The sequence below is a fragment of the Falco naumanni genome, chromosome 12 (genome assembly GCF_017639655.2).
Source record: "Falco naumanni isolate bFalNau1 chromosome 12, bFalNau1.pat, whole genome shotgun sequence".
Taxonomy (NCBI): Eukaryota; Metazoa; Chordata; class Aves; order Falconiformes; family Falconidae; genus Falco; species Falco naumanni.
Window position 1 is genome coordinate 21,510,721 of NC_054065.1, and position 22,752 is coordinate 21,533,472.

The window sequence follows — 22,752 nt, forward strand, 5'->3', positions numbered from 1 at the left end:
AGTGATCTGAAAAGTTGTGTAAAAGAAAGTTCACTGGTTATAAAACCAGTAAAAGTGAAACCAGCATCTAAATGGGACAGAAAATAAGTTTTTGTACCTAGAAAGTTGAATGAACATGCTTAGTACAAATGCTTTACCTGAGGAAATATAATTATGGAAGGGAAGGCAAATAGTTTAATAATTTCACTTCTTAAAGATTACTGCTTCCCAAAAGCTTTAGAGCTGGATGTAGTCTCAGAAAAGAACAGTTTTTGAAGTCTCCTTTTAAAAGTTAAAGAAAAATAAAATTAAGTTTCTGAAAGCTTGATTTCTTGATATTTGCATAAATAAGAGGTTAAATCTTGAACCAATAGATTTAAGAAGTATTTAGATGCATTTTGAACAGCTGGAAAGTATAAATACAGAACCAGGTAGCAGAACTCCTTCCTATTCAGATTAATATAAATACTGTATAAGGAATCAGAGAATGATACTTAAATTGAAAGAAAATGAATTCAAGAAATGCTAATGTATAATTTTCATTGAAAGACAACCAAAATATTTGGGAAGGGAACAAAAGAATGTCTTTGACAGTTAGTTCACTATAATACTTTAATAATGTATTTGTAGTTTAAATGTTCTAATTTGGGCTAATTTTGGAAAGAGAAAGCTTGGAATTTTTCACCAGTGCAGTGCTTTTCTGTATTGCTCTGTAAAACAAACCATAAATTCTTACAAACCAGAAGTGCTCTAATAAGTGCAGAAAAGAGCACATTTATTTTGTCAGCAAACAAACCCAAGCTGTAGTACTGCGAGCTCAGGGTGTAAACAGACTCATAAATAATTAAATGTGCATGTATCTGTAACTTCAGTTGGTCTTAGACCATTCCTGAGGAAGAAAATTGAAGCTTTAAGAACTGGACATAAAAAGAATTCAGTAATTTTTTAATTAGTTTTATTAAGAAAAACCCTAAGAGAGCCTTTTTATTACGTGAATGACCAGAAGGATTAGCCTTAGACAGTGAGGAAAATGTAGTGCTGAGAACTGCATGTGACATCAGATGTAAACGGTAGCAGTGCTCTTTTAATTTCCACAGGCCTGGGATTAAGCTTATAGTGTATGGGATTTTCTATATGTTAGGAAACAGAGGAGAACTATTTTTTACTGAAAAAAAAACCCTCCAACAGATATGATTACTTTTCTGGTTCACTGGTGAATTGCTTAATGTAGAGGATAGTTCAACTGTGAGTAAAAGTCTAAAATGTGGCAAATGCGAAAAGAAAGTAATTTTTTTTAATATTGTCTACAATGACCCGATACCACTCCTATATTCCTCTTTTTTCATTAAGCAAGACTTCTGCCATAACTCTTTTGAAAAAGGAATGAAATTATGCCAAGATAATTTGTTTTATTGTCAAATAATGTTATTTTTCCACACAAAGATGCATGTAAGCTTTTTAATTTTAAAGGAAGGAGAGCTCCGAGGTTTCATTCAATATTTAATGTTTATATTTTATACTTGTAATGTGGGGTAATTCAGTCAACATAATATTTTTGGATGGTAGAAAAGTTCCAACATGAAAATTCCATTTGGACTGTCTGCTGCATATCAGAAATCTCTGAGGTTATTTAATCATTCAGAATAAGAAAGGTTTCTTTAATTTTTAAACATGTATTTCATTTTATGTTTTATTTAAATTGTCTTAACATTTACATAGAACCCCTTGAAGGCTTGAAAACTTGAAATTTGTGTTAGATTAAAAAAATAATTACGAAGCATAGTGTATGTGGAGATATATTAGAGGAAGAAAATACTGTTTGAGTATGAAGATATTCTGATAATTACAAAATATGACTTGCAAACATTATGAATTTATGTAGTGATTATTTGTTTTAAAGGAACTGGAAATCAGATTCCTAAAGACGTTTTGCAGTAATGCTGCCTCTCACAATAGTATGATTATTTAAAGAAGTAATATATATGTGAGAAACTCCAAGTTGCAAAAGTGGTTAATTACTGCTTATGAGACAGGGGACTTAAAACCACAAGGAAAGTTTCTTTTCTCATATGTTAAGAGATGGATGTTCCTGGAATTACACAGGAAATATGGGTTAAAGAAAGCTAGGTTTGTGCTGCGGCTGACAACCTTTGGGAAAATTAATTAAGACAGCAACATCTAAACATTGTGAACGTGGAAAGGAACATCACCAGCTTCATGGTGAAATGTTTAGCCTAGGATGGTCCACAGGGGACCAGGACAGAGAGGAGAAATGAGGAGCATTGGAAGCAGAACGCTCATATTGTAACTGAAACCCTAAAGTAAAAGCATTTATTTTAGTAAGCTCATGTATCTTTAAACTGTGCTTCCACTCAGGGAAAAAAAAAAAAAAAAAAAAGACTGAAACAATTGATGTATTTCTCATAGTTATCAATCACATGTTCCAGGGATGCTCATTTTGGCCTGGGTTGCTGTGTCAGATTTTGCTGAGAGTCCCTGGAGGGTCAATGGCAAGGTGTGTATCATCTGCCCTTGCCTTTCAGTCAGACCCCTGCATAGGGATTTCGAAAATTTACAAAATTAACCTTCATTGTTTAAAAAACAGTACTAAAAAGAGGGTATTTACTTACTTCTGACTTAAATGTGCTAATGACAGCTCACATGTTATAATTTCTGAGTGTACCAGGGGAAGAAAAAACAAAAGGGCTAATATGCTTGTGTTTGTCAGGGATTTCACTTGTAGTTCCGGTTTCTTTGTTGAGCAAGGATTTTACTGTTACCACTACGTGAGGTTTTTTCCCAGCCCTCTAAAGAAGGATGAAAATTTTAATTAAAGCAGTTAAGCCTTAAAAGATTGATAATTCAGATCTGCCTATAGACAGCAATACGCTGTATTCTCAATTTAGAGTCTACTAAATATTTGTTGCTAAACAACTTAGTTTCACTCATGTTACGAGAATGCAAAGTTATTTCACATACTCTGGGTGGAAAACTGGATGTGGGATTTTTATATTTGTCTTTCCTCTGTTCTGGTGTTTTCTGGCTGGTAAGAACCTCAGGCTAAACCTGATTCGGTTTCCCTGTAATTATTTCTTTTTTCCAGGTTTAGGATGTTTTTCACCCTGTCTAGTCCAAACTGGTATGGTAATTTAATTTGATCAGGGGAATTGGCAAAATTTATTTTCTGTCTGGCCTGAGAGTGGAAATTTTTCTGGGAAACTTGTATAGAAATGGTGCAACAATTCAGATTTTCCCTGTAACCATTAGGTTATTAAGAGTAATTCTTTAGCAGACGTTATTAGCCACATTCAGTGGTCTTTGGAAGGTGTTCTTTGGTTTTGTCATTGTATATAAGTATGCACAAGCGTAACTGTGTCTAAGTTTAGACCTTAAATGGTATAAGGTATGGTATAGACAAGTGGTTTTGCATGTAAATATGCAAACACTTCAGAACATGCTTTCCTTTCAGCTCCAAATGTTTTTCTCCAAAGCAATCGGTGATAGGCCAGCATGCATTAGCAGTGGGTTTCATTTTAAACTTTGATACATTTTGATGACAGATTGATCGTTGAAGTTAGTTGTTACTTCTCTGTAACTTTTATGTAGAGAAACCTGTTGTTCAAAAACAATTCACACCTGTTTAGACAGAGATGTCCTCAACTTTTTAAACCCAGATATTTGTTTCAAGAATTTACATGTTATTTTTGTTTGGTAAACTAAACTTTCAAAAATAAATAGTTAAAACCTGCCCCAGTGTTTCAGCTTTTTCTCAGATATTTTGAGTCACAAAATTGTTAATAAGAATTTTTTTTTTCTTCGCTTCTTCCCCGCCTACATTTAAAAGTACCTGTTCTGTCACACAGCCTGTGCAGTTTTCCCGTAGGGACATATAATGGAGTTCATCAAAGTGAAAAAAGTGAGTCACAGTCATTTATTTACTCATGTAAGACAATAATGGTGTTGATAGTTACCCAGACATGCTTTCATTTCATTAGACTGTGGAAAAGCTGGGAGTTAAAAAGTCTTTGCAGACTTGACTACAAGTGAAAAGAAAGACATTAAGTCAGAGCTACATGGTGGTTATTGTCTCATTTAAGGCTGTTTGTCGCCTTTTAGCAACAATGAGCAGAAATGTTGTTGCTCTAAATCTGGTAGATTATTTAATTACATAGGTTATGAAAAGGAAGTCCTGTTTTCATGGTATAGAGAGTCAAAGGATGGTTATTATTATTACAATTAAAATATCAGTGTAGATTCTAAAATTATGTCTGTCTAGTTTCATGGGCACAAGTTATCCAATTTAAAATAAAAAATAAAAGTGCTTTCCCATATCTCTATGTTTTGCAAATGAACTTTTCTCACTGTTCCTGCATGGTGATTTGAAGATTGTGAGTGTCTGGCTTAACTCTGTTTCGTTTCTAAGTTTTTATGTGTATCTGCTAGACTGGTGGCTACACCTCTAGTACAGGATTCCCTGCCTCCTCTGTTTTGCTTTCCAGCCCTGGGGGGCTGGAGTTTCAAGAGTTGGTGGCACTGGCCTGACTAACAGCAAAGGACCTTTTGCAGGAGCACTGTAACAATAATTTGGAGTCTTTCTGAATGCTAGGCTGGCTCTGATGGCTTGATCAGGGAAGAGAGAGTTCCTGCCAATGGCATCATCTGGAAGGAGTGTGTTAATTACTCATTTGCCTTAGCTAAAGCTAAGAGGTGTCCCATTAGGGGCCCAGTGAAATAAAGAAGAGTCCTGCATTCCCCACGCATCTTGGAGGCCTGTATTTATTTGTGCAGTAGATATGCCCCACAACGGGCTGTCAGGTCTCAGTCCTTCAGTTGCCCAGCTTTGGGGACCTGCCATGCACAGTTGGCTCCCTTCTAGGCAATGTGTCTGGGTTTGCATCCCATGGACAGTGTGCACTGAAGCCACAGTGGTTTGGGCTTACATCATGTCCCAGATGCTATGAAATGTTCCAGCATGCCACAGTCAGTTACAGCCCAGACTTCTAGAGGAAAGGAGAACAAAAGGGACCTTTTGCTAAGACTGTTTGTTTCCCAAGAGAGTGACATCATTGTGTTTTCAGCCTTGTTCCATAAAGGGTAACTTTGCATACTCTGTGTATGTGATATGTTGAACAACTGGCAGTTACCTCTGAAGCACTTAAAAGGTTGCTGTACTTGGTGAGAATTTAGGACATAGGTAGGGCAATCCTGTATACAAAAATTTGTTTATGAGGTATAATGTATCACCGTTGTCATGTGGGAAAGACGATCAGTTTCTTTCTTACATGAATCCAAAATCAAAGCTTATATTGTTCTATATGTTAATACTTTCATTAGCTTCCTTGTTTGGTGGATTTTTCTGTGAGTGGAAGTGGGATGTCTGACACCAAGAAAACAGTTGCTTTGAAATTTTTGTGTATAAGTTAATTCTGTGTGTGAGTGGCATCGAAATCTTTCATTAAAACTTCTACAGAAGATGTGAACAAAATGTGATACAGGTTTTTACCTGTCCTTGGTATTCCTTTCATTTCAGCTACTGCACACCTTGCCGTCTTTTTCCAGTTCCAGTCATCTGTGTAATACTGTGTAGTAAAATAGGAGATCAAAAACTGAAATGTAATTATTTTGATTTAACTTTCTACATCAATGCATCAGGTTTATTTTCAGAAGAGATATGTAACCACATTTCTATCTATCTATCTAGTGTGAGAAGCAAAGATGGTCAGCATCAAGTATTCATCCCAAGCACAAGATTGCTCATGATACTTTTCCCACTGTCTTTAATGACTGGATCTAGTGTCTAACTTCTAGACACCAGATAATGTACCCTTTAGCTATCCTTAAAAAGTAATAAAGAATCTGAGACACTGCTTCACTTGTTAAATTTACCAGTGAGCAGAGTTCACTTGTGTGAAAAGGCACTTGTGTCTGCCTGTATTTGTCTTCAGAGTTTAATAATTTAATATCAGTGAGCAACTGCATGGGAGGTAATCAGAAGTTCGGTATCGTGGCTTTAGGGAGTGCATTTTGTTTCCTTATTTGGTCTACATTCCACCTGCACAGCATCTGGCTTAAGATATCCAATGGTTTTTGCAAGGTAAGCATCCCTGAAATTCCAGCCTAGAATTTTTGTCACATCATATTTGTGCTCTATTTGTTTATATATGGTTTACACAATCCATTGTGACTATATACTTTGCTTTTATCCAAATCTCTTTCATCTGAGAGATCATTCATTTCCATTTTTTAACAAATATTTTTCAGTAGTATTTGTTAAATCTAATTTGAAGTGTAAAGTGAAAAAAGACTTTCATAGCTTTTTAAATACTCAGTCAAGATAATTAGACTTACCATTTTCCACAGAATGATTTCAAAAGTAAATAATCAGAAAGTAAATAAAGAATTTTCACTTATTCTCAGCGAACTGCATTCAGAGGATGAGAAGAACACCTCCGCTAGATGAACTGCAGCCACCTCCATACCAGGATGACAGTGGTTCTCCTCACCTTTCATGTACGCCTTCTGAAGTCGGAGACAGTAAATGTGAATTTTCCCAGTGTAGCAACAGTCCGAGATGTTCATATAAGTGCCCAAGTGAGGGAAGCACGGGACACGAAATAGAAAGCTTTCATAACAAAGGATATGAAGAGGATGTACCAAGTGATAGCACAGCGGTCCTTAGTCCAGAGGTAAATGAAAACAGTTAAGTGTTCTGAAGCATCATGTGGTGCAACCTTTTGAGAGCTTTTTTATCTAAAGATCTCTACACAGTTACATGAACACTAATATTGCAGCCCATTCATTTAAAAAAAAAAAAAAAAAAGTTTGTCGGAAAATATTACAATAGGATTTCAGATTGTTCTTTATAGTTATCTGTATGGCATCTTAACTTTCAAACATGCTCCCAGTAAGAGTGAGTTATTTTTTAAACCAGTTAGAAAACTTTATCACACTATAAGGGCTGTATTCAAAATTCTTTTTCTTCCACATAATTTTTCAAGCAACCCAAATAAATAAAAATAATCTGTTAACACTTTTCAAACTGAACAGCCCATGATATAAAAACATCCTTTATGAAAAAAATTATGAACATTTTTTATGAATTGTTGATGGTAGTATAAAGATTTGGTCCACTTCATTTTCCTTATTTCTGGTATAGCACCGTTTTAGCACAATGATAATTTCCTTAGAGCTTCTATAAGTTCATTTACTTTCCACCTGCAAAAGATGCCCATATTTTTTCCTTTTAATTACTTCAAAATTTCCAGTCTGTAAATGGGATATAGTGGTGAGTATGTGTATACATGCCAATACATATAAATATAATTAATGGTATAATCTTTACTGTGCTACCCACAGCATTTCAATTAAAAAAGAAAAAGAAAAAAACCAAAACCAAACTGCAAATGATTTTTGTTTGCTGAAAAAGCCCTACCTCCCTGATGAACAAAAAACTGTAATGATATCTATTCATTTTCACTATGAAGAAATCATCTTTTCTGACACATATTTCTTGAAATGTCTTTAACAACCAGTTACTGCACTGACATCTATGGGTAAGCCTGCATTAGTGATGTCACGTGCAGAAGAGGCTCTTCTGGTTGGTACAAATTTGCCTCTTGTCTCTACCTGCAGTTTTGAAGTGCATATTAGGGCTCAGTCCTGATGTGCCAACAGTTGTTTCTGTCTAAGTAGACCTCTTGGTAAGTTGATGTTGGGGTGTTGGTGCAACATCTGGAAGGCACAGCTGCAAGGTTCTTCAGTAGTTAGCTGTCTGCATGTACCTGATGATCAACCAGGACCACAATCCGTATGGACTTCACTCTGGTAAAGGCATAGTGTGTACATACGGTGCTCAAACCCTAACAGATTGCAGCAAAACTAATCCGAGTTCTTCCCGTTCTGTGTCACACCAGTCATTAATGTAAGCCTGCTCAATAAGAACTGAGAATACTGCCAACTTTTTTTATAGCCACTCAACAACTTGAAGAATGAAGTTTTTGGAGGAATGAATTCCCATAGCTATGTAGCCAGTTTAAAATAAGAACATAATGTTTTTTAATCCAAAAGGCTTTGTTGTGACATTCATTTACATGAGCAGGCGTATCTTTGATAATATGAAAATACACAGGAAATACATTTGGTTTACATATTTGGAGTAACTTCTATGAAGAGTAGGTTGACCTTGTAAATATTTTGCGTTTCACTATTACTGTCAAACTAGCTGTTATAACAATATAAGGGATCAATATTTTGTTTAAAATTTGAAGTGACAATAAGTAATCTTAAATTTTTTTCAAGCACAGTTTTAGGACTGATGCTTTTTTACAGAAGGTTCAGAAGGTGTGTTCAAAACAGATGCATCTTGCACGGTTCCAGTAATACGTTAATAAAGCCATGATAATTTTTGGCACATTCACAGAACCCTCATGGGCTGCAACAAGAGCTGCATGTGCAAGTAGGTGTAATAATTCCTGTGTTTGCTGGTGTCTCACCGTGCCCTCAGTCACTAGCCAGCTCTTGAAGTACTGTGATACGTTAACTTTAAAATGTGTGTATACTTGCACTGAAATAAGCTAGTTCTATCTCATAACAAAAGTATATACATTTCAGTAAGTGGGCACAGAAGAAATCATAAATGCAGCCTAACTTAATCTGAGCTCTGTCTGATTGGCACCTGGCTTTTGGGTGGTATTGGCCAGGTGAAGTCTTTCGATTTCTTCTTGGCTGCTAGTCAGCCATCTCCTCAGGCTTTTGGTGTTTAATTACCTTGTTTATGAAATGAACAAAAAGATCATAGTCTCTTCATATTGCATAGAGAAAGCCATATTATTTCCATGCTAGATTTAATAATAGAATACAATAAATAAATAAAAAATCTTTTTTCTTCTTCTTCAGGATATGTCAGCTCGAGGATCATCTTCACAGCTTCCTAAACCTTTTGATCCTGAGCCAGTAGCTAAATATGGCACGCTGGATGTGACTTTTGACTATGACTCACAGGAACAGAAGCTTTTGGTGACAGTGACAGCTGTCACAGACATTCCCACATACAGCAGGACAGGTGGGAGCTCGTGGCAAGTACACCTAGTTCTTCTCCCTATAAAGAAGCAGAGAGCAAAAACCAGCATCCAGCGGGGACCGTGCCCTGTCTTCACAGAGACATTCAAATTTAATCACGTTGAGTCTGAGATGATTGGGAATTATGCAGTTCGCTTTAGACTGTACAGCGTACGTCGCATGAAAAAAGAGAGGGTTGTGGGAGAAAAGATTTTTTACTTAACAAAATTGAATCTTCAAGGGAAGATGTCAGTGCCAGTGATACTGGAACCTTCTTACAGCCTGTCTGTGAGTATTAAATGAGGCAGAATAAGAATGCAGTGATATATACTGTCCTGAATTTTGTAAGAATACTTTGTCTATTTATAGAGTTATCACATCGACTCGATTTTTTTCAACAGTCATAGCACCGTTTTAGCACAATGATAATTTCCTTAGAGCTTCTATAAGTACATTTACTTTCCACCTGCAAAAGATGCCCATATTTTTCCTTTTAATTACTTCAAAATTTCCTGTCTGTAAATAGGATATAGTGGTGAGTATGTGTATACATGCCAATACATATAAATACAATTAATGGTATAATCTTTACTGTGCTACCCACAGCATTTCAATTAAAAAAGAAAAAAAAAAAATGCAACAAACTGCAAAGGACTTTTGTTTGCTGAAAAAACCTACCTCCCTGATGAACAAAAGTTTTTGTTCCCCCAAATAATTTAACTTCAATGTTTTTAATAAAGCAAAGCAACAGTAATTAAGGGTAGACTGAGACATCACTATCAAAAAACCACAGGAGATCACTATATGGGCAGTGATCAGCATCTCCTTTTTCTTTTTTGTAAATACTTAAGTATGCTTTTGTCCACAAGCAAATATTTGTGATGTGGTCAGGGCTTCCTAGACTAGGAGTGCTTGAATGTTCTTTAGAGCTCCATATGTGCTCAATAATGGATTTTTTGGGGAAAGAGAAGGTGATTTAGCAGGAGCATCTTTATTTGGACATTGTATGTATTTATGTATGTATGTAAACACATTTTCTGTGGGGTTTTTTTCACTGTTGATAAAAGAGAAGGGAAAGAAAATGCAGTTAATTTGTTTTACATTTTCAAAAAAGTATGGATCAGTTAAAACGGCATTTCTGTTGAACATGAATATTACAAAAAATAATCAAAAAGTGTATTTAATGACTAAAAATATATTAACTAGAATTAGTAAAAGCTGAGACTAAAACTTTGATCTAATGGAGGTTCAACTGACAGCAGAAGAGCTTTTTTATGATTCCTTGAGAAGTACCAATCAGTCTGTTCCAAGGGTGAAGTGTTCCTCCTGCCTAGTGTGAATTTTCCTAATGCAGTTTGCTAGTTTCACAGCTAGGAAAAAAGCACCCCTTGAAACAAAACATTGAGTATTCTAAATGTACTTGCTAAATTTGTGTGTGTGTTCAATAGCTTATTGTATAAAACTTAGCAAAGTCAGTGAAAGAGGCCAGTGAGTGGGCCAGGCTTTTGGCTGATTGGTATATCCCATATGTGCATTGGTTATTCTTCTGTGTTACTTTCTTGAGCTTTTGTGGCAGAGAGAGTAAAAACACATTCCAGAAGACATCAAAGCATATCAGACTGTTGTTTATTATTTTATATATCATGTTTATATGTATGATTTTATATTTTTATATATTATTTTATATTTATTTATGCCATGTCTGCATTTTTCTCTCTGCATTTTTTTGGGGAAGGGACAAGAATAAGGAATATTGGTTAGAGGTGAAAGGCTCTTCCAGAGTTTGTTGCTGTGATGGAGTTTAGGCAGATTTATCTTAGCCCTACCTGTTGCTGGAAAGGAACCTTCATAATCTTGATAGATTGAATGAGGATCTATGCTTTTTGGAACTATGCAAATCAATTTTTAAACCTTTGGAAATTATTCATATCTGAGTTGATAGGTATGTTTTATTATTATTTATAGCCTATAGCATATTTTTTTCAGTGAGCAGATTTATTACAGGATTTAACATGCAGTTATTTTGCAAGAGCATTAACATTTATTTTGTTTTTATGATGTATGACTGGAAGTGGGGGGGGCATCCTAGGCCACTTGAGGTCAAGCCCTTGTTAAGTCAAACATCCTGATCAAAAAATTGTGAATTTTCATCTCATAACTTCAGGTTGTTTAGTTTCCAACCTGAATTTCTTCATGGTCAATTTAGTACCATTTGTTCTTATGCCAGCATGGTCCTTGAGCTTAATTAGTTCTTACCCTTCTCAGGTGTTTGCCTCTGAGTCTATTTATACACATTGCTTGTACTCCTGAACTGTCCTTTTGCTAGAACAAACCAACAGCAATCTTTACATCCAACTAATCCTAAGTGTCAGGCAGGAGTTATTTAACAGGAGAAGGTAAGTGTTGTTTCAATTTGGAGAGATCCAGTCGTTCAGAGATATTTACCATTATAAAATCCATGATGAGGTACACGTAAATTCTGAGTTAAATCTGCCTTTTTTGGTTGCAGAGTGTTTCGTTGCTGAGAAGTGTTTATATTTGACAGCTGTTTTACGAAGATATTTCTTGGACACAAGACAGTTGTCCTATTTTTTCCAGTGCTTCTTGTTATATGGATTTTATATATTAAATATACCTTCTGTCACTAAAACTTCCTAATCCATTGAAACATCTATGCTAATCTCTTCTGCAGAAACACATTTTGCTTCTGTCTGTGCCTGATATTATATTAAGGTATTTTATTAGCTAATCATCTGCCTTCTGATTGTGTAAGAACAGTTTGTATCCTGTGAAGTTTAGTATTTTTTCAGTTAACACCTTAAAGCTATGCACAAGGGGATCTGGTAGATGAGCAAGTTCAGTGCCTTTCAGACGTCGTGGCAGGCTCACAAGTGGGGTCTGCAGCTCTCTGGTTATTGTCAAAATGTGGACAAGTGCATGTTGTAGTGAGGACGTGATACTAATATATTCTTTAAATAGATTTCAAAGCTACATATGGCTTCAAGTTTACAAACATATCAGAAACTGTCCTTCTCACCCAAGATTTCACCCTGTTCCTCGCCTTCCTGCATTGCACGTAGTTTCTTGCATAAGCGGTTATTATCCCCAGTGCTATTGCTGTATAACAGTGCTGTACTGCTGCAATTCTCCCATGTAACTGGGAGTTCCTGCTCAGCCCCCTTATTTATCACACACTTGCTTCCAAGTTCAGCATATGTTTGAGTGAGGAGGAAGCAACAGAACTAATATGGGCTAGCCAGAATGCAGTCGTCACTGTCATCTGCGACTGTGTCCCTTTCAGATTTGATAGAAATCGGCCATTGTATCAAAAGTTAATAGCAGGGGTTGTACGTTGTGGTTTTGTCTGAGTATAGTTTCCTTACGAAGATCTTTGTTGATGCTTTTAGAGAAATTTTTCTTCTAGTGCTCTGGTAGATGATTTTTTTTCACCCATCTTGGAGTTCAGAATCTCTTGGGATGTTGTTTATTTTTCTTCAGGAGATCCCTGTGGACCTGTTTTTAGTTGCTTTTCATTCTTCTCACCCGAAGAAATTTTCCTGACGGTGAACAACAGCCTCCAGTATGATGTCATTATAAAAACATATAAGCAGTTTATTGAGTGAAATCTGTTTGGAAAAGATCAAAGAAACAAGTGTAACCCTCTTCACCATCCCATAGGTTGCTTTTTGGTATAGAGTAACAACAAAGATGATGTTTTTTTCTCTTTTGATTAGTTTTGGAAGTACAGTTTGGATGACCAAAACACACCTCTTCTTGCTAAGCAAATCTAGTAATCATTCATTATGTATTGTCAATAATATGATGTTTAGTGTGGAGACTTAAATTTATATTTATTTCTTTCTATAACATTCTCCACTTCTAACATATTGAACTCCCACATATGATCCCTGTAACAAAGAATGGATGGTGTAGGCAATCATACGTACCTAAAGGATTATTTTACTTTACTATAAATATCCAGAGTGTCAGAGAATTATTTTAATTAGAATTTTTTTGAGTGAAGGCATTTATGCATGCAACGTGTAAAAATGCTCACTTTTACACGCACAGGTGTGTACTCTCTCCAATTTGAGGACAATGGTTCATCATCTAGTGTACGTTGGTTTATGCATTGTGCTTAAGGCATTTGTTCTACGTTGCCCTTTATGTGTGGCATATCTTCAGTATTCTTTGTAATGGATGTTTATCAGTTTATAAACTTCTCAGAGACAAAGCTTTCAGAGTGGCATTTCTTTCTTGGGAATTCTTGTTCGTTATAGAGTCAAGCTGTGGATTTTGTGCCAATTCTTATACTTTAGACCTATTGATGATTTCACTACTGTGTTCTTACGGCACGGTCTATTCAGGATTGTATTTTGAAGGCTAAATACTAAAATTCAGATGTATAAACAAATCTTTACTAAATACCAGTATGATACTTTAAAACTGCTAACAAAAAAATGACTAAGACTTGTCTAGGAAAAAAAAAAAAAGACTGACAAGATTTTGTTTGTAGTATTTTAACTAGAATTCTACCTAAAAGGATCAGTTCCTATGTGATGGTGCATAAATGCTTTCAGTTAGCTTGTAAAAATTATGTCCATCAAAGTGAGGGGCAATTATGTTTAAACAGTGAGCGTGTTCTTATCTTGGGAATAGCTTGCTGCATTCATTTGAGTTAGTGGTGTAAAATATGAAAGATCACAATTAATCCTTTGACACAGTAGGAAAGACGACTCCTGCAATTTCTTTGAAGAAAATTATTAGGTGATTGGAAAATGGTGATCATGTTACTGAGGCTGCATGAGAACTTGACAGGACTTGGCAAGTGAAGCAGTCTCCCCGTGTTTGGCTGGTTGTGCAGCATTTCATGGTAGTGTTGGCCAGTGGCAGCCGACGGCTTCTCAGTGCCACGGCTGCCTCAGCTGGTGTGCCCTTGTGTGGTGTCCGTGAGTGCCGTGCCTGGCAGCTGAGAAGTGCTAAGCCGTGGTGTGCTCTGTTCGGGGCTGGGTCAGCATTGCGGGGGAAGCAGAGGCAGCTGTGGGTACTGTGCCCTGAAGCCAGTGGTGTCTGCTCTGTTCTGACAGATGCAAGTCTCAAGAACTCAAACAGAATCAGACTAGATGATAAGGAGCTCCTGCTAGATAAGTTCAGTCATCACAGTTAAAAATTAATTGGCTTTCCAAATCTGTGAGTGCTATTTCCCTCTGATTTTTTTTGTTATATGTCTCGTCATTCATGGCAAATTTTGGCATATAATTTATCTGTTCATGCAAGAAACACTGGACTAGGCATTGGGACTGTTTCAGTCCCATATAGAGTAACCTCGATACTTTGTAGAACACTTCTAATACATTTTCAAGATTTTTATTTATTATTTTTTTCCAGGATTACAGCTTGCCTCAGGTGACCACAGCCATTCTCTCATCTCAGGAGCCAAGTGGTTGACCAGTTTCAACATGTGCCACTTGTTTTTGGTAATCAATCTCTGTCATGTAGGGTGATAGGGTTTTTTTCTGTCACAGATCGAACAAGCCCCTTGAGTGAGCTATCCAGAAACGCTGAAATGTTTCCTGAACCTGTACAGACATTCACATCCAGTTGTTTGAATGAATCCAGAGTAAGAGGCAATAGTCCTTGCGAGTTGCTTTAAACTCTGTAACTAAATTCAGTACTTCATCCCTTTCATGACTCACTTGCTATCTCCACTGTGATCAAGAGAAGGATCTTTGTCATGAGGATGTTCTGCCTTGCACCATCATAGGTGTGTGCCGTATTGCTGTTGTTTATCCATTGACAAGCAGGTCCCAGGGCAGGTCAGGAAGATTTCCACAAAGCAACAGTTCTGGGTCTGTCGTTCTGCCATGTCTAGGCTAGCCAGGGTTGTGGTTCCTGTTCTGTCAGTAATTAAGAGTATAAAGCTTTCTGATGAAAAAAAACTAATTCTCTGAAAACTAGCTTCTGACTTATTATGAGGTTCTGAGAGCCCTTAGTTGAATGTTGTACATCCACCACTTCTCAATTAATTTGCATTTCTAGCTTTTATTACTGGACATTTTAGTAAGATACAAGAATAATTTGATTCCAGTTGCTGCTGACAGTCATGGATAACAGAGCTAAAAAAAATGCTATCAGTGGTACTCACATACCATCTCTGGGATATGCTGACCCATATGGACAGTCAGAGCATTTTGAGTGTACGTGTCGCTGCCATGGCAGAGTTAACAAAGTCCACCTGGCCTTCAAGTTTTCAGGCGTTTAAAAAAAAATGCCAGCATAACACCAGGGCTTTCTTCAACACATTAGCAAAACCAGAACTTGAATTTAACATTAACTTTCAACTACCTTGCTGATGTCCAGATGAGAGGCAAGTTCTTAGTTTTGTAACTAGATCTATCACCATGACCCTGACTGTAAGATACTGGGAGAATTCTTTGAAGTCAGCAATGTAAAGAATTTAATCTATTTGATAAAATCATCGGTTGGTCATGTAGCCAGCATAAAGATTGTTTTTTGTCTCTCCATATATCTGTGCACTGAGTACAATAACAATGAAAGCCTGGTATCTTTTGCCTTTACTCAGTGAGTTGCTTGAAAGAAGTTATTTACTCAGTTTGATCCCCTCAGTCTTTGATATTTGGGTCAGCAAATAATGGAAACTATGTTTCAGACGTGATATTACTATTTTGAGTGTATGATGATGTTTTCCAGTTTCTAAAATGCCCCTAGTCAAATGACAGGCTGTGAGTGACTGTTCTAGATTAAATCAAAGTAATCCTTCTGAGCAATACTCTTATTTTTTCAGAAGGCTAGTCCATCAGTGACAAATGTGTTGTCTAGAATTGTATGTCTAGTTGTGATAATCTTTAAAAAAATAAACCAGAAAAAGCTCATCGATACAGAAAGCTACAGAGTGAGAATTCCATCAGGATGAATGAATGAATCAGGAATTTTATCTGAGAATCTGTGAGGTTCTCAGACTGTCATTCTCTGTGGCATAAATATGATCTCCCAACCTGGACTGCAATTTCGAAGATCAGTAAGGAAAATAATTATACTGTGAAAACATACTGTAAATTTCCCAGAAGTGGCTTTATAGGGGTTATAAGTAAAGATTATCAAGGTTGTCACTAGCATGAAATTTCCACTACCAGCTGCTGCTGTTTCAGTGGTGATAATATTCTTTAACTTAGAAACTTAAATGTTTTTCCTTTAGATGTACTGATTTTCCCAACTATTTTAATTTATTATAATTTGAATTCTTTCCTGTTTGCATACACACAAATATCTTCTCACTTTTTCTACTGTCTTTCAAGGAAACAAGAAAAAGGAAAAACATAGAAACAGTTCTGTTTGCAGGTTTGAGCACCCTTCAGCAAAAGCATGTGCACTGTTCTCCTCCAATTTATTTCCTGTGGGGGAAATCCTAATCAGAGACATTACACAAACAGATGAAGTTACCAAGTCTGCAAATTTATAACTTGCATGTTTGTGGAACTTCTGAGTTTAGTTTTTGGTTTGCTTACTAGGTGATTCTTCTTCTCCTGGGCTTTGCAGTGTAACATAAAACGTTCCTCTTTAGCATTCTTCATTTCAGACTTGAGGATCTCCAGGTAATCACTAATTTTGCATATTCAAGCAGCCTGTATTTGTTATCAGATAAGCATTTCTGTTCATAGGGTGTGTTTAGCAAGGGATCCTTTCAGTCTTAGTGAGTTACCCTCTTGTCAGGCTTTATCCTCATATTGTCTGACCTTGAGCTGCACCTTTCACAGCTCCTGTCTTTCTCTTGGGCTTAATCAGCTGTCAGCTGCCCCAGGAGAATCCATCTTATCTCTACCTCTTGCCCTTTTTTGGGGTGTGTATGATAGCTCTAAGAACTGAACCAGATCCTTTCCAACTGCAAACACCTGGTGATCCTCTGATTGTGAGATAAAACATGAGCTGAACAAATCAAAAGGGGTACCGCTAACAGATTAAATTAGAGCTGGGTGAACTGTTAATGGCAGATAGCTCAACTGACAAATGCGTTATAAACCTACCTTTAATATTAAGGATTTGTTCATTGTAAAAAATAATTGCATAAATGTTTATGCAATCAAATACTAGTCTGTAGATTGACTACTCGTAAACTGTGCTTACTGTTTGATCACTGAACCTTTTTCTCTTTTCCCAGTTTGAAAGACTGTAATCGAGAGAGAAAAGAGAAAAAAAATTATTTGCTATGCATCTCCCCAGTGAGCACAGAGTAACTCCATCTGGACAGAGCATTGTCATCTAAAGAAGTCTGTGGTCTTGGAAGCTGTCCCACAGTAACATCTCCATGGTCTTACAAGTTTGACAGGGAGTAGAGAGAGGGGGAGGTGTGAGTGAGCCTGGGTAGGAGCTGTTAGCAATAGCTTCATCAGGAGTGCAGGTAAAATGTCTGCATTTTGTGTCAGCTGTTCTTAACTAAATTGCTAGCACAAACATCTAGCAGCTTTTAGTACCCGAGTGTTTCTTTATGCTACACGTCTTACCTCAGAAAACAGGATTCAATAATAGGCTCTTGCTCTCCTCCTTGCCCATGACTGTATAAAAAGCTGGTAGACTTTTGCAATGTAAAAACAGCGCTTTTGTAAATGCTGTAAATTCCATTGTACAGTCATTTCCAATTGCCTCGGCTGCTGCTCGGGTGTGCTGTGCAAATTTCAAGCCCATTAAGTCTATGGATCAACTAGGTGACCTTTCGTAATCTGGCAAGGAAGCCAAAGGTGTAATTTAAATGCAGCAAACAGAAGTTAAAGAAAACTTAAAATGTTTCCCTTCCAGTAGAGAATTAATGTTTTGTTCTGCAGAGCTGATAATTTAAAAACCCTTTAATCAAAAAGTATTAATAGAAAATTCTCATGAAATAGGAAAAGCAACACAGAAATCTCACTGGGAACTTCTTCAAAGTCTTTCAAAAGAGTGGAATGTAGTTTTGTCATCATTAAGAATATATACATTTTATTTTGTTATTTTCATGTTATGACTAAATTACGGTATCATAAAGTTTGAAAATACCTTATTTTAATAATGCTGTATTTTTCTTATTAGAAAACCCACAAAGGTTTTAATTTTTATTAAGATTAATTTTAAATTACTTTAAAATTGGTATTTGTGTAGTAATGTCACATATAAGGAGGTTTTGTAGCACTGTATGTTATAGTATCTATGGTAAATTAAAGCTGTGCATAGAATTTTTAAGGATTTAGTCCTTTGACTGTAGTGAATGAAAAAAATATTATTTTTCATACTATTTCCATTTTCCAGTGTTTCATCCATGAGAAAACGATGTGCTTTGTAAAATTCGGCATCCAGAAGGTTGTTTTTTTTCTCTTGAGGGTAAAAAACAAGGTAGTACAAAAGCTTTTGATTAGAAATGTGAATTTTATAACTTCAGATAATCTGAATATTCAACTACATTAATAGTAGTTTAATAATCAAAACAATTCTGTATTTGATGTGAATTCTACCACTGTTGACTGTATTTATTTGCTAATGATTTCTAAATTGGAATTTGTGAATAGGAAGTACTGGTAATTTTTGAAGCATGTCATTCTACCCAAAGTAAATACTTTTTGTTTCCTAAAATCAAGTTGCATCATGGAAATATTATTGAAATATTTACTTCCATGTGTGTGATTTAAGTTGACTTAGATATTAATACTGTAAAGTGTGAAGTACATGAATAAAAATGCACATTATACTTAATTGGAATGTTTTTCAAGGAAGCTATTAAGCAAAACCCCCAAATAATTACCTGTCATAAATAATGATGCGTTCCTAAACTTGAATCCTTGTGAGATGCCTAAAACTGTATGTTTCAATGTTTGCAAATTCAGTTTATAAGTTTAAAGAAAAATACTGATAACTGTATGTTCTCTTCATTTTACTATACAGGACAGCCAGCTACAAATAGGAGTTGGAATTTCCTCTCTAACGTGTAAAGATAGGTAGCTTTGTGTGATTTCAAAAGTAATGGTTTTCTTAAAAAAAGATCAAACAACTCCTCTCCCAAAACAACGTTAAAAAAAAACCCAACCAAAAAACCAAACACCAAACAACCCCCCCCCTAGAACATCCAGACTGACAACATTTAAAAACAAGGTGTTTTTTTTAAATTGCCAGACCTTTAAAATGACAGTAGTATGCAGTACTAGAAAGAAACCTTTTTAAAAAGCAAATAAAAAGACCTTTTCTGGCACTTGCTTCTTCATTTAATTCTTATTTTGCAACCTCTTTGCTAATTTTTTTTATTATTATTTCTAATCGTAGTAATAAGAATCGTATTATTCCAAACAATGCTGTTTTGAGCATCATTTAACACTTCAGTTCTACCTTCAGAAACAAAAAGTTGATGCTTCTTGCAGGTATTAGTATATAGAAAGAGTATCAGTGGTTTAGTTTAAGGAACTGTTTTGTTACGAATATCATATTTTTGAGGGCTTCTTTTTCTCAAGCATATTGATCCTCAGTTCTTCCGTGAGTTAGGGGAAACAGAAGCAGGAGTGATAAGGAACTGAGGCAAACACCTCTGCAAAAGCCTCTATAGCATGTAAGTGGGATTTAAATGCCAGAATTCAAAATTATAAAGCTCCATTCTTTGACATTCATAATTATTTTACATTCCTCTGTTTTCAGGGCCGAGTTCTTCAGGTGGTTTAAGTTCTCTTTCCCAGGAATGGTCTTAATGTTTTTTTTTCAAAAGTATTTTAGTCTTGAAACATGTTTTTGTAAAGTATCTAGTGCTTAAGCCACAAATTAAGGATGTGGAGCCTCTGGGTTGGGTTGTTTCTGCCTCTCTGGCTTCTCCGAGCAGAAAAGCAGGGCTCTGGAGATGGGCTCCAGGCTAAGAGCTGGGCTGGAGCCTGTTTGGTGCCTGGGTGCCCTCTTCACCTCAACAAGCTTTTGCATCAAAGTGGAACAGTGGCTACAGGGCTCAGCGTTGGCTGGTGGTTAAGACAGATGAGTACTTTTATCTAAAATGTTGGAGACCTGGATTCAGTTCCCTCTTTTGCCTACTAGGATTCAAATTTCCTTTCCTAACCTCTCAGTTGTATTGATGCAGAAGAAATGTGCAAAAAAGTTCTTTAAGAGATTAGTGGTATAACATTAACATTTAAAATTTCAGAGAGACATTTTGACAAGTAACATGCTGTGAATCAGATTTTTGTTGCTGAAGGATTGTCAGCAAGGTTTCATCTTTCCTGTGTATATTTTGAAAAGCCAAGAGAATCAGATGTTCTTGTTTCGTAAGCCTGTGGAGGCATGATTTTAACCTGTGCATTGAGGAAAATGAGCTTTAACTGCCCTCAGCATGGCCATGTTGTTCCCTGTGATTAACTCCTTTTGGCTTAAGAGAAGAATTTATAAGCAGAACTTCACAGTATATGAAAATAACAGTAGGAGATGAATATGTAAGTAAAAAATATCCTGTTTCCATGGAATTATGGTGCAAGAAGACAAATAAATATATTTAACATATATTATCATTGTTGCAAACTGAGGATTCTCTAAGAGGGCAGAGAAAAAGATTTTTAAAGAACTTAGGGGTTCAGGTCTGACGTCATGCACTGTGTGTGTTCACTTCCATTGGCACTAGGGAAAAAAGTGTGTTCTTTTTTTTTGTTTGCATATGAAATACAAATGCTGCTTAACAGGAATATTTCTGTTATATATTTATTAAAAAGTGAGGTTTCTTCCCTAGATAATATATGCAAAGTAGGCATCAAGGACAATAGTTTGGAGAATTAGTAATTAAGTTTTTTGTAGACTATAGCACATGACTCTTATAATCCAGTGAAAAGCAGCAAGTGGTAACCAAATAAAGTCCACCTGACTTTGTAATAAAGTACTGTCCTGTGTTGCATATGGGAAAGATTTTGGTCCTTTGCACAAAGCTCTGTGTTAGAAAATTGAAAAGCTGATGCAGTGACAGATCTTTGAACAAAATATTTGGAATAGACTTTACCTACTGGGTTTTTTTTGCTTGTGTTTACTGTTAATGATATATTTTTTGTTATGGCTAAATTGACAAAAATAGGTTAGAGATTTAGTATTAATATCCTGGAGTCAACCTCAAGAGACAGCTCCTTGCACTGTGGTCGCATCATCAATACCTTGACAGTTCATCTGAGTTCTTAAAAATCTGCATTTAAAATTTTACAGCAGTTCTTACTAGGCTATTCTGGTGCTTCACTGACCTTTAAAGGCTTTTGCTATTACGGAATCTTAGTCCTTGTCCCCCTGCTTATTAAAATACACAGTGTTTATAGAGGAAGAGAGGGAAGAGTTACAAAAATAAACTTATATAGACAGATTGTTTCAAACAAATAGTAACTTTTGGTCTAAATACTACATTTCCCACAGTGAAGCTACAGAAGCAAAGTGGCCTACAGATAGATTTGCAGATAGATTGAATGCAGAATGGTTTGGGGATGAAAAGCATCTGGTAGCACGGTCATGAGATGAAAGCTTTGTTGTAGCTAAGTTTATATTCATGTTGTACCAATTAGCAATTTCAATGGTAATATTTTACAATTTGGCATGTGATCATGAATCTTCTATTTTGAGCAGTTAAGAATGTAATTTCTTGTCCTGCCTTTTTCCTGATGAGTTTGTTAGCACTCTTCTTGAATTTTTGACTGTGTAAACAGAAAAACCCTTCTAAAAAGAGAGTTGAAAAACCTGTTATTTTCAGTTCTAGTGCAGCTTACAGACTTAACACAAAGTCAAGTTACCCACAGACATGATTATCACAGAATACCTTACTTAATGAATGGATTTCCACAATGTGAACAATAAACTCTGTGCTGGAGAAAATACATTTGAGGAGACATCTAATAATATTCCGTATCCCTGATTTTAACTTTGTCTTGCAATGAAAAGTCTTTCTTCAATTGTTGATCTGAGCCATGTTTATCTCGGCTGTCTCTTTACCTTCTGTAATTCCTGTTTCTTCTCTTCCTATTAGGATCTTTCTGTTTTCTTTCAAAAGAAAACTGACAAAATACAACTTCACCTTCTCCTTTTTCTCATGTCTTTTACCTACTTGCCCCCAAATACTCTGTTTTCTTCTTTATCATAGACACAGAAATTATACTTTGGTTTATGTCATTTATCCCTGTTTTTACCCAGTAACATCAGTCTGTCTTCTAATCTGCTTCACACATTGCTGCAATTTTCTTCTTAATGTTTCACTTTCTTTTATATTCAAATTTTCCAGTTCCTAACTGAAAAGCAGAGTATTTTTTAAAATACATTTAGGTCAGCATGAAACAAAATGGATTGGAGTCTTTTTTTTTTTTTTTAATGTGAAATGAAAAATAAAGTATTGTTTAGATTGCTCGTCAGTTAATTTGGTTGGTTTATTTTAATGTCTTTAAACCATGGCATTTTGTAGGAGGGAGATTCATAAGTTTATTATACACTGAGGATTAAACAACATGTGTGTGTTTGTTTCAGACCTGCCACCTGTCTCAAAAAAAAAAAAGGCAAAATATTTTGTTTTAGAAAATACTGTAGCAAAACATGTAAGTTAGACCCTGTCTCCACATTTTCATCAAGGGTACCTCTACTGATTGCAACAGTTTTAAGGTACAGTCACTTAGTTGCATTTCCATCCACTTACTAATCTGAAGCATCACCTAGGTCTTCTCATCCCACTGTTAGGCTGGTGAAATCCTTTTCTCT

The 22,752-nt window shown here is 35.9% G+C and overlaps 1 protein-coding gene across 5 annotated transcripts in view; it reads left to right on the forward strand.

The window, feature by feature from the left end:
* Positions 1-22,752, forward strand: part of SYT14 (synaptotagmin 14) — a 93,891-nt gene that overhangs the window by 54,702 nt on the left and 16,437 nt on the right. For all 5 annotated transcript variants that reach the window (XM_040612289.1, XM_040612290.1, XM_040612291.1 and 2 more), the window contains 2 exons: positions 6,397-6,665; positions 8,875-9,324. In XM_040612289.1, the coding sequence (XP_040468223.1) occupies positions 6,397-6,665; positions 8,875-9,324 (719 nt within the window). The remainder of the gene's footprint in view (positions 1-6,396; positions 6,666-8,874; positions 9,325-22,752) is intronic.